Source organism: Lactuca virosa, chromosome 5, assembly GCF_052849685.1.
Source record: "Lactuca virosa cultivar CGN04683 chromosome 5, Lactuca_virosa_CGN04683_v6, whole genome shotgun sequence".
Taxonomy (NCBI): Eukaryota; Viridiplantae; Streptophyta; class Magnoliopsida; order Asterales; family Asteraceae; genus Lactuca; species Lactuca virosa.
Window position 1 is genome coordinate 209,809,384 of NC_136430.1, and position 13,032 is coordinate 209,822,415.

At 32.5% G+C, this 13,032-nt stretch overlaps 2 protein-coding genes across 3 annotated transcripts; one reads left to right on the plus strand and one right to left on the minus strand.

The window, feature by feature from the left end:
- Positions 1-3,605: 3,605 nt before the first annotated feature.
- MGT9 (magnesium transporter 9) lies at positions 3,606-7,714 on the plus strand. Its single transcript, XM_079051589.1, has 11 exons — positions 3,606-4,140; positions 4,724-4,753; positions 4,845-4,977; positions 5,077-5,198; positions 5,838-5,912; positions 6,108-6,338; positions 6,434-6,478; positions 6,719-6,763; positions 6,857-6,886; positions 7,070-7,189; positions 7,369-7,714. The coding sequence occupies exons 1-11, from the start codon at positions 3,868-3,870 to the stop codon at positions 7,453-7,455; spliced, it is 1,191 nt and encodes a 396-aa protein (XP_078907715.1). The 5' UTR covers positions 3,606-3,867; the 3' UTR covers positions 7,456-7,714.
- Positions 7,715-8,446: 732 nt separating this feature from the next.
- On the minus strand, positions 8,447-10,316 carry LOC145112139 (phospholipase A1-Igamma2, chloroplastic-like). Of its 2 annotated transcripts, none has more exons than XM_079048348.1 (3): positions 9,552-10,314; positions 8,995-9,464; positions 8,447-8,890 (listed from the first exon to the last, which is right to left on the minus strand). In XM_079048348.1, exons 1-3 carry the CDS (start codon positions 10,284-10,286, stop codon positions 8,647-8,649), a joined length of 1,449 nt encoding a protein of 482 aa, XP_078904474.1. In that variant the 5' UTR covers positions 10,287-10,314; the 3' UTR covers positions 8,447-8,646. The 2 variants fall into 2 exon arrangements, with proteins under 2 accessions (XP_078904474.1, XP_078904475.1); XM_079048349.1 differs by having other exon boundaries at positions 8,803-8,895; positions 9,552-10,316.
- Positions 10,317-13,032: the final 2,716 nt, after the last annotated feature.

The window sequence follows — 13,032 nt, forward strand, 5'->3', positions numbered from 1 at the left end:
TTTGTCATTTTACCTTAAACAAATGATGTTATTTTTAATGAATCCAATAAAATATTTGCGTAAAATTACCGGATACATCGTACACGGTCCATGGTCCATTATTCCATGTTGATATATTATTTAACTTTTCTTTAAAGCCCTTCAAATGCAGTTAAAGACCAATTATTTTTAAAGTAAGATTCCATTTTTTTTATAGATCAGTTTTACATCTTGTCAAATTAATATGAGGTTCATATTTTTTATCGGTGAACCTGGTAATAAATTTCCATCATATGACTTTTTAAGCAATTAATAGAAAAAAATAGCATATTTCTATTTTTAATTTTGGCAAAAAATTTGTGTAAAATTGAAGAAAAGAAAGTAATATTTTGAGTATAAAGAAAAACAATTATTTTAGCAAATAAAGGCAAACGAATTTATTCGTGAATAGGATAGGCGTTACTTCAAATTTCGTCCAATCGTTTGCGCTTTTTCCCAAAAAGGAAATTTAGAGAAAAGAAAGAATATTAAAAGCAAAAGACAACAAAATTGTATCTATATTTGAAAAATATTTATTTTTAACTTAATATTAAATATCTTTGGATAATAATAAAATACGTATAAATCCAATTAGTTTCTTGAGTCTTCTGAATTTTCTATATAATGTTTATTTAAAATAATTTATCATGCATATCACATATCAAGATTAATTGGAGATTAATTGTTAGGCTAACATTTCGGATAAAGATTACTAGTATTAAAAATATTATTTGTGGTGAAAAACTATTTGAAAAGAAAAATTATCTGTTTTGGACAATAAAATAAAAATGTTAATGGAATGCGTAAAAAATGGAAGAATCAATTCTTTGGCCTTTATAGTATTGTTCATATTTTCTTTTTATTACACATACAGTCCCTAAAATAAAAATAATTAAACCAAGCCTTACATCTACATGATCATTTTAAAAAAAATCAATAATTTTTTTTATTAATAAAACAATAATTTAATTATTAACCTTCCTTGGATATTTTTGGAAACATTTGGCAGAAAATTTGGTACTTTTCTAAGGAAGTGGTTAACCAATTCCTTTTTGCTGTTTTTTATGCCTCTTAGTCGCTTTTTAAAGTAACTTTGAAAATAGTCCCTGTAATATATTATGATTGTCAAATTTAGTCCAATGATTTTATATTTTGCATTTTTCTGTCTTGTTGTATAAACGAGTTAAAAAAAATAGTCCATCTTGTTATAAACATAACCACACAACTGTAACTAAGACACATATTTTGAATGTTTAAATTAAAATAATAAATAAAACTTTGTCCCTAAAAGTAAACTTCATACTAAATTTATAAACTCAACTTTTACATTGATTTATTTGGTTTCATGCAATCATACACTTAGGCCCCGTTTGATAGTTGCTGATTGAGAAAGTGCTGACTGGGAAATGTCTGTCTGAGTAAGAAATCCTGACTGAGTAAGAAATCATGTTGTTTGATTGTACATCTAACTAAATGTGCTGACCGATGAAAAATGACCATTTTACCCTCACGACCATTAGTGGTTACCATTCTATTTTGTATTATATTGTATTTTATATGTTTTTTAACACATAATTTGTCAGTATTGTAGTTTAACATATAATTTGTCAATCTTGTATAATGTGGAAATTAAAACCTTTTAGTTTAAACCCATCTCATCAACATGAACTCAAAATGTATGTGTAGCCCCACCTATAATCCCCATCCAAAGTCCCTGCACCAGAGAAAGGAATTACACTAAAAAGATTTTTTCCAACCAAATGTAGTTGTAAAAGTAGGGATTTCTCTCTATCTGTTCCAACATTACTTCAACTAAGGGGTAAAAAGGTACAAACACTTGTTTTTTAAGTGGATGGATAAAATTAACCAGTGGAAATATCAATACCCATTGATAATTGATGGAAATTTATGAGGATCAAGATAAACACCAAAATTTCTCCCAATTCGCAAATTGAAGGTACTTGTAGGATTTCTAAAAAACACTAGGAAAAATGATTTGAAGGTACTTGTAGGATTTCTAAAAAACATCAAAATTGCACCCAATTTGCAAATTGACCACAACAACAAACATCAACAAAACAGCAAACAAAAAACAGCAACAAAACACCAAAAATCTGAAATTCAAACAGCAAAAATATGATCCAATCAGTCTTAAGGAACTATATATTAACAACAAACAATAACACAACAAGAACACAACAACAAACAACAAAAATCGGCTATATAACAGCAAAAATCGGAACACCAAATAGGAAAAGAACAACAAAAAAGAAGATAGAACAACAAAAAATAATACAACAGCAAACAGGAACATTGCTGATGAGAAGAGGAGCACAAAAATCGGAACTTTAAACTAGAAAAGAGAACAACAAAAATCGAAACTTTAAACAGGAAAAGAAGTTACTTGATGAGAAGAGGAACACAAAAATCGGACCTTCAAATCGACGATTTTTGTTGTTTAAATAAGAACACAAAAATCAAAACTTCAAATCGAGGATCTTGCTGTTCTATGAAGAAGAATAATGCGCTGAAAGAGGAGAAAAACTGAAGGGATGGAGTCGCTGAAATGCAAGGGTAAAATTGAAAACGTAGAAACCCTTTCTTGCTCAGCTAATTTTTTTCTTCTAACCCAGTCAGATATTTCTTTCTGAGTCAGACAACCCAAATAAATCTATCAAACACCTGACCGAGTCAGCCAAAAACGTCTGACTCGACTCGGTCAGACACAAATCAAACAGGGCCTTACATAGGAACTCATTCGTAACTAAAAGAGGTGTATGGACCCACTTGAAAGTGGGCTCCACCTCATATGATACTGATGGATGTTTGATAGTGGCTTGTTTGGTTGAACTAGACTTAGATAACGTCTGATCGATGTTGATCAATGTTATAAGACTGAATTAGAGGCTTCTATTTGTTATATCAAACCATCTTAAATTTGATTAAATCAGACATAACATTTTACCAAACCCGATAAAAAACATATCCAACAACCCATAAAACGACTCCACCAAATTTCTCTTTTGCTGAATTAACCTTTCTATTATTGATTTTTTTATTTTTTTAATTATATATTTTTTTTAATGAAAAACCTCACTTTGGTGCCATTTTAACATAAAACAAGTCGTCATAAGTCGAAAATTACAAAAAAGAAAAATAGGAAAAATATAATAGAGAAAACAAAAAAGCTAAGCTAGTGTATCGAAAATTACGGTTATGCCCTCACACATTGTAACAAAAATGGGTCAATAGGGTGGAGATATTCACGATTTTGCTAACTTATCTTCAATGAGAGGAGATATGCCCTTCATACTTTGTAACAAAAACGGGTCAATATAGTTGGAGATGAGGACGATTTTGCTAACTAATCTTCAGACTTGAGTGATAGGAACCAAATAAAAAACAGAAAGTTTGTTGGCCCATGGGCCAGGGCATAAGGGTAGTTTCGTAATTTTATTATATAGAGAAAATGAGAAATTTACAATTCAGTCCAAGTCTTTGAAAAAATGGATGCTTGAAGAGTAATAAATGATTATTTAATGCTGAAAAAAAAACAATAAAAAAAGAAAAGGGATCTCAGAAGCATGTCAGCATATTTAGGGGGAGGCATGAAATCTGAGACTTCTGTTCTCTAATCAACCAAATTTTTCGAAAAAATGTGATCTCTCTCGATCTTTTTTTGCTTGTTTAGAAACCCTAATTCGTTTGCTAAATTGATTAGGGTTTTGTTTTTACGCGCATATATTTGTTCCAACAGTGTTGTGGTGAGAGGTTCATGCAAACAATACAACACCGTTTCCAGGAATTTGTAAAAAAATCAGTGTTTAATTTTGGGGATGATTGTTAGAGATGACTCGAGACGTGTTAGTGGTGCAGCCGGAGACCGAAACGACGTCGGGAGATGGTGGCGTTGGTATGCTGGTGAAGAAGAAGGGGACAGCGAGTGCCAGGAGTTGGATATCGATCGATTCTGACGTGAATGAAACGATTATGGATATCGATAAGTACGCAATCATGCACAGAGTTCAGATTCATGCTCGTGATCTTCGGATTCTTGATCCTCTTCTATCTTATCCTTCAACAATTTTAGGCCGTGAAAGGGCAATCGTTCTCAACTTGGAAGTGAGTTCATCATTACTATTTTGATTCATGATATCTTCCTTTATTGTTTTTTAATCCAGAGTATCTATAAATTAATAATAATTTTTGTTATCTTCCATAGAATAGTTTCAATTTCAATAAATATATCAACCGTTTAAGTATTCAGAGATTTTTGTCATCATGCCAGAGTTTCTGGAAAATTATACATGCTATAATTTGGTTTTGAAATTTGTCTTATTGCATGGCATCATATAACATGAATTTGTAGTCAAGCACATCTTCAAACTATCTTTTCAATGTTAAACCTCACTTTCTAATATTTTTGACTCAAAAATTCAGTTAAATTTTTGTCTTTAAACTCTATTTTTGTACATAAAGTTCTTTAGTTATAGTGCTTCCTTCCATTCTAATTAATAGATGCATCAAAAATTTCACCAAATAGTTAAACCTATGCCTTAAACAACCACAAAGCAAATTGTCATAAAACAGGAAACATGTTCTGTTTTGTATGTAGTGTTATAAAACATGAATTCATCATCAAGATTTCATCAAAGCAAATTGGTTTATCTACTAATATTTCTGTTGATTTGTTGGTGTTTGGCAGCATATCAAGGCTATTATCACTGCTGAAGAGGTTTGGATTTCTTTCCTTTTTACCCTCATTATCATCCCTTTACAATCTTCTATCCAAATTTTTTCTTACATGCATTTGGAACTTTGAACAGGTGTTGCTTCGAGATCCTTCAGATGATAATGTAATACCAGTTGTTGAGGAACTAAGAAGGAGATTACCTGTCCTAAATGCCCATCATGGAGAACTGAATGGACAGCATGATGTTGAAACTGGTGAAGAAGATGGTATGATATTAGTCCCAAAAGGGACCTTATTGTCTTTTTGCATTATCTTGTGTTTTGAAAGAAATGGATTTCATTTGTTGCTTTAATATATAAATGCAGAATCTCCATTTGAATTCAGAGCACTAGAGGTTTTTCTAGAGGCCATTTGCAGCTTTCATGCTGCTCGTACTACAGAGTTAGAAACTGATGCTTATCCAGCCTTGGATGAGCTTACATCAAAGGTATCTTTTGGCTTAAATGCAAGAAATACCAATGAACTTTCATTGATCTATTTATTATAGTATCCTACTTTCATTTTTGTTTCATATAACAATATTATACTTTAAAAAATCTATCTAGTTGTTGCAATGTCATGCATACACATCAACTTTCATTGTTATAATTGGATAAATTTTTTTCATTTTCCAAAATATAATGTCTTAATACGGAAAAGTTGAAAAAAACTGAAAGAATGATGTTGTAATACAAAGGGTATAATATACAAATACATGAAAGTACATTGCTATTCTTGCATTTTGCCTTTAACTTTTTTAGTATATGAAGAAAAAACTTATGTAAACAATTTATACAAGAGAGTGATCCTTGAGTTATAACAAGGGTTAAATGCACAGAATAGCAATGTATTTGGGCTCAATTGTCATATTAGTTAAATCTACTTTTTTTTTATGCAAAACAACAATGCCACTTTTTATTAAATAAATCATAATGTGTTAATTAAACTATGAAGTGAATTATAATGTCAAATTTGATACTATATTGTTAACTATATCCCCAATTTCCATTGAATTCGAAAGATTTTTTATATTTTTTTTATTTTTGCATTATATGTAATTGTTTTATGATTTTTTATTAATTGGCAGATTAGTAGCCGTAACTTGGATCGTGTTCGTAAACTAAAAAGTGCAATGACAAGGTTGACTGCTCGTGTTCAAAAGGTATATATACATATACATGATGTTTGAAGGGTATTTATGTCTTTTTACACAGAAAAGACATTGTTCTGTTCCACCGGACAAAAAGCTGCAACTTTTGTCTTATTGACATGAGTTCCAATCCCGGTCCATTACATCCCAAACACAGTACAGTCTGTTCTGTCATGTCATGTTTTGATTGCATATGGTTTATTGCAGGTGAGAGATGAACTTGAACGACTTTTGGACGATGATGATGACATGGCGGATCTGTACTTATCGAGGAAATTATCCTCCGCATCACCCGTGAGTGATTCAGGTGGAGGTGCAGCTGGTTGGTTTCATGGATCCCCAACCATTGGTTCAAAGATATCTAGGGCTAGCAGGGCGAGTGTGATGACTGTTCATGGAGATGAAAATGATGTTGAGGAGCTCGAGATGCTTCTAGAGGTTTCAATTTTTACATCTTTTTTTTTTTTTTTTTTTTTTTTTTTTTTTTTTTCATTTGATGTTTAAATTGGTTTTGTTTTTTCAATTTGTTTCAGGCCTACTTTATGCAGATTGATGGAACGTTGAACAAGTTAATGAGTGTGAGTCATATTAATTCTTTACTTTTTTTGTTCTATCGATTTTTAGCCAATTAATTATTTTCTGTTACCCTTAAAAACTATCTTTTCTATCTGTTTTGGAAAACTAAAAGCAAAATGTAGTTTCACTATTTGGGTTAAATGTAAAAAGTAGCAATGTAGTTTTTTTTTTATGTGTCTGTATTATAGCATCCTACTTTTATTTTGTATTTTCAAGGTTTTTTCTTATTATAAAATCTGCAGTTGCGTGAATATATTGATGATACGGAGGATTACATCAACATTCAGGTATGCAAAAAGCAATAAAATTTTAATTTCTTCGATTAATTAATTTACAATTTATGATTCTAAAACCTCTATGATTAATTGTTCCTACTGCAGCTTGATAATCATAGAAATCAGCTAATTCAGGTAAATAAATTATATCTTGTCCCATAATATTTTATTATTTTCTTTTGGTCAACATTTTTTTTACACATGAAAAGGGTGGGAGTGAGTGGGTCCCTCGTCCTATTGACATCTGTTTCAGTTTAATGCATGACAAACGCAATATCACCTATTTTAACTAATTTATAATTGTATTCATGATTGCAGTTGGAGCTCTTTTTAAGTTCAGGAACTTTATGTATGTCAATCTATGCATTGGTGACTGGAATATTCGGCATGAATATACCTTACACATGGAATGATGATCATGGCTACATGTTCAAATGGGTACGTGTACAAACTTAAATCCAATATTTTCTGAAAAAAAAAAGTTATTTTTCTAACAACCCTTAAGTTGATTTACGTCTCACATTATGCTGGGCTAGCTCAGGGATTGCTGGAAAAATAACTTTTTTTGCAGAAAAGACAAAAAAAATTTACTATTTTTTTTTAATGGATGTTGATAGGTGGTGATTCTTTCGGGTGTACTCTCTGCGGTTCTTTTTCTACTGATTGTTTCGTATGCTCGTTTAAAAGGGCTCGTTGGATCTTGAAAATTTGAGGAAATCGAGGTTGGCCGTCATATGGATACTGATTTCTAACTCATGCACATGTTTTTTCTTTTTTCTTTTTTTGGGTATGGAAGTACTAATACTTGGGTACAGATTTGAGTTGATAGTCTTTTGATTTTTATTTTTGTTCTCCTTTTTTTCAAGAAGAATAAAGGAGAAGCATTACAAACTTTTGAGGTTGAATATAATGCTTATTGTAACCGGGGATGGTATAATTGTTGAAATAAATATCATTAGTCAACATCTCGTATGAAACAAGTAGAGTAGCGTACTGAAAACATATAATTTATTTTTTATTTTTTAAATTTGGGTTTCTTTGAAATTGATGAATATCTTATTGGAGAGAAATTCTATACTGAAGCAATGTTGTTGTAGTTGTGCTCTTTGTCCCACAAGTACTAGTTATAACAGATAAAAACAGATTAAACTTCTTCAAATTTAGGATTTATATGTCAAGTAAAAAATAAAATAAAAGAATTCTAAAAAAATAACATGTCATCATTGTGCGTAAAATATGTCATGATGCAATAAAACAATTTGTTTTATTATAATAGAGATTTAATGATAATTTTACTTAGATGTATTTTCCTTTTAAACACGGAGTCACATTTATGTATGTATGTATGCATATGCATTTATGTAGGTACGTCTCTATAGTTGAATTAATAGTGATCGATAACCAAATCGATGTCAAACAAATTAAATCCCCATTGGATTGGTGGGAGTTTTAAATTGTTATTATTCTTTCTTTATGTGTTCTCGAAGTTGTTGCTGGATAACATTGACTTGTAAAATGTAGTCATGATTCATGAATATGAAACATTGACTTTTTCATGTTCACATTTCTTTGCTTTGCATAGTTGTTAGGCGAGACTATTAATTTGGAATTATGCTCTTTCGATTGAGAGTTTTAAACAATCAACTGTCTAAAAAAATAATGCAACTGTACTTTTTAAATATCCGTACACTATACTGACGCATTAAGCAATGTTGATCTTTACTTATCAATTTCAACAACTAAAACAACAACATGACTCCATATCCCTTTAGACTTTAGAGTTTAGGACACCTTATTACCTCCCCTATCCAAACTAACTATTTTTATTAAATGAATTCACTATCTAAAACAAAACAATAAAAAAGTATATAAAGTTATATTCAAAAGAATCTAGATCAAACCTTTAGACCTAACTTTCGAAGATGAAGTTCAACATCTTCAGGTCGTAGATGATCCTCAATGCCCTTTTGTTCCGGTAATTCCCATTTACCATTTGGTTTTTTCCGAAGCCCTTTGTTTTCAACTTGAAACCACTTGGGTGGTATCAAATACTCCCCTTTCAAAATATCACCATCTTTGTTCAACAATGCTTTGTCCCTTCCACTCGTAAGACAAAATTCTGTCCCTTTACCATGGTATCTGCACTTTATAATTTGTCACAATGTCACCCCTTAAATAAAATATTATATACGTAACACATTAACGTATATAGTTAATTGAATAATTAAACATTGTGTACATACCCGTCTACTAGATGCAAGAGAAGCTCCAAGTTATGCTTGGAAGGTAAGGCTAATTTTGTCTTCACGAAAGGAGATTTTGTGTGATCCAAAGCAAGTTCCTCCCCCACATGCGAGTAGAACCAAGTCGTCCAATCAAAAATATGTCGAGCTAATGATGACGTGTATTCATTAAGAAAAAACCCTGGTACATTAGGAACCTTATCATGGACATTGAAGACTCTCAATACTTTTACTCCGAGGAGTTCGAGTCTATTTTGAAACCTTGTGTTACCAACCCTCGGTCCTGAAAATGACATTACGGATATGGGTATGTCGCGCATGTTGTCAAGTATATCCAATCCGGATTCTGCTATGTCATAAGCACTTAAAATCGCCAAAGCACTACCCAAGCTATGACCCGTTATAGTTATGCTGATTTCCTCCTTTTTTTGCCCGTATATCATTGTTAATCTTGCTAATTCGGCCAAAAGCTGAAACAAAAAGTCAATGAGTCAGCCATAGTCAACGCTTAAAGAAAAACTTACAGTGTGAGAAAGAGTAAAAGTATCGTAAAGTACCTGTTCACGGGCAGAGAACTCTGAATACATGCAGCTTTGATCTTTATCCGTATAGATATGCAAAAACCCAGCCATCACTTTGATCTTTGGGTCTCTACTCGCTAGTTTTTGAGCTGAAACGGGTTTCAGGAAGTTCATCAGGTCCTCATACCATTCCAACTTTGTGACGGTGCCCCGCCATGCTATGGCGATGTCCCGCCTCCCCAACCGGGCGGTGGTTTCATCGTCTGAGACTGCAACGTAACCAATCCAGTTCACCGCTGGGCTCCATGGCCCATCTGAATGGATGGATTTTGTGAAGAATTTGGGAACGAGATTACTCGTGTTGCTTGAATAAATATAGCTTGTGATATCGTATCCGAAGTCATTCATTCCGAGGTCTTGGAAAAAGGTCTTCGGTGGCACCTTACAACTACCACAATACTTTGAATAGGGGTCGTTATCAAAAGACTCGTAACATGCTTGAGCCATTTCTCCATAACGGATTACCTCAGATCTTAAGAGGGGATCCATCGGTTCTAGCAGGCTGGAGAAGTCGTTTTGATCCTTTGACCCCTTCCATTTTTGATGCAGTGAGCTCGTCTTTTTCATCGGTTTAGTAGTGGTTGCCATCGATGTCTGTGGAAACGATCTATCCCTTTTTAGAAGCCTCCAACTCCGATTGTTTGGGGTCGAAATCTTGGTGGGTGGTTTGTTATGGAGGTAGGCATGAAAGGGCAGATTGAGCTTGATCATGGCGATTGAAGAAATGAAGGTTGACCATTGGAGGTAGTCCAATTATATATAAGGAACAATTGTAAGTCAAAAGTCTTTCTTTAAATGATATATATATATATATATATATATATATATATATATATATATATATATATATATATATATATATATATATATATATATATATATATATATATATATATATATATATATATATATATATAATTAGGTGACAAAAGATAATATTATGATTGGCTTTCACATTGCAATTCGGACTTTTAAATATGTAGAATCAATAGTATATTCCGAAAAAAATGAAAAAAATCTAGGCATTACATGTTATTTTTTTTTAATGTTTTTTACGAACAATTAAGCTAGCAAGAAACAAAGAAAATAAAAGAGCAATGACATGGGAATGTTAATGATTGGGTTTTGTAGCAAATTGAAGTAATCAATTTTTTTGTAGCAAATCGAATATAGCTAGTATCTACAAAAGAGCCGAGAATTGGTCCGATTCAAAACCATCTCTCGGTTCTCTCATCCATTTCCACTTCCATATATCATTTTCCATTATGTGTGAAATATAGCATTCTACTTATAGCTCCAATCGATATAACCTAAGAAAAGTGATTATTAGTAGATCACTTCTAATCCACACTTCCTTTCAAAAAAGTAATATAGCCATCCTCACTTTTTTTTTATTTTCAAGGTCAATCTAGGAATAATATTTTTCTCATGAAATAAGGTTATTGAACCAATAATGTTCGTCTATGTCTCCTTGATACCAGCCGAGTACCTAACCATAATGATACCACCTTAAACTCCATGAATCTCCTTATCACCTCAAACCCAAATAGTAACTGGATTGTTGAAAAAGCATCCATTTCTACTTATGCAGTAGGCGTCATTGAAATCCTCGAGACTTCAAATGCTTAGACCACCTTTTTCCTTTACCATCAACACAACATCCCATTTAATCCATGTAGTATTTTTATCATTATCTTCACCTCCCCAAAAGAACTTATTACTCAATGCTTCAAGATGTTTGAACACGAGTTCTAGGGTTTTGAATACATACATGTAGTAAATGTTGGATCTATATACTTAAGAATCATTATTAAATGATATTGCTAATAACATATGATCCTATAGGGTCATACATTTATCAAGTTGGCACATATTGAATATTTATTATTAATATGATTATTAATAAATTATCAACACTTGTATTTAATTAGGAAAATTATTATTTTTATGAAAATAATATTTCTAGAGGTTGTAACTAATTATTACATCATTTTGTATGATAAAATATGTCATGTACAAGTTTTTAGGCATATCAGTTATCACTAGACATAACATGTACATTAGTTAATTACGAAAAAGTATAAGACACTCCCCCTCTCCTTTTGACTTTCGGCCGAACCCATCCTTTATTGATGGGTTGTTGTTTGTTTCACGTCACACTTCAATCACCATGCCTCTATGTCTATCACTTCATGTTTGATAAGGTATGGTCATTTGATCTCACTTGTGAGTATAAAAAAAGTGCATGAGGCATGCATTTTGGTTCCTTCTTTTCCCTTGGTTTTGCTCTCAAAACCATATACTCTCTCTATCTCTCCTATTGATCTCTTTTGAAGACTTGATGCAAGTGTTAGTGAGTAAGAAGTACTTCTCATTTAGTGCATAATTGTGTCAAGCACTTAAGTCTTAAGGCGTACTTCATACAAGATGAGAACTAGCATTCAAAAGTGCCTTACTCTTGATGGTAGGTACATTGTAGAGAAACTCTATCTTGAGTTTTTTTTTTGTTTTTATCAACTCCCCAAATTGAAGTGAGATCAAATGCTCCAAAGGTTGTCTTCTTAACATCCTATGTATTGGGTCTAAGTGTTGCGTCTTTGGGCTCGGTCATTAGTCCGTTTAGTTTACCCGGTTTGGGCCTGTCCAACTGTGGATAATCATTAGGGTTAGCATATATATATTGCATGCATGTATAGCTCTCGAGTGGTCGTTATTATTGATTACTTTGCATTGTAACCCTAACGCACCTCTACAGTCGAAGTTCTTAATCGAGCTCTTCTGAGGTGTGATTTATTAATCATTTGACACCACTTGATCCATTCCTGTGTTCTTTACTTGATTAAATATTTTTTTCTGTTTGGAATCTATCGATCTATAGCGCAATATTCTCATCAATTGGTATCAGAGCAGGAGACTGTGTAATACATACGCATCTCTTCTGTTTGAAGAATCCTTTAGGTTTTCGGCTTTTATCAATATATAGAAGCTGTCTTCTTCTTGTCGACGATATCTCGTGTGTTTGATAAAACCCTAAGTTCATCGTTACAAGTCTAATTCTAACAGAAAAAGTTCATCATGTCTCACGATGACTCTCAGATCAATCCAATCAACATCTCCAACAGTATCAGATCCACTACAAGGATTCCCATTCTTTATACTCAGGATTATGAAGTGTGGGCGCATCACTTCGAAGACTATGTCGTTGGATCTGAAGACAATGGCTACTTAATCTGGGAAGCAATAATATTGGGTCCGTTTGTTCACTCTGGAACAAACCGAACGGTCAAGACTCAAAAGGAGTATAACCAACTCTTGGTGGACGTAGATAAGATCCCTCAAGACGAAAAAGACAAGGTGTTATGCAACGTTAAAGACATGAGGATGATCAGGTTCGCATTGCAATCCGATACTTTTCTTCTGGTGAGTTCATGCACAACTGCTAAAGAAATATGGGATA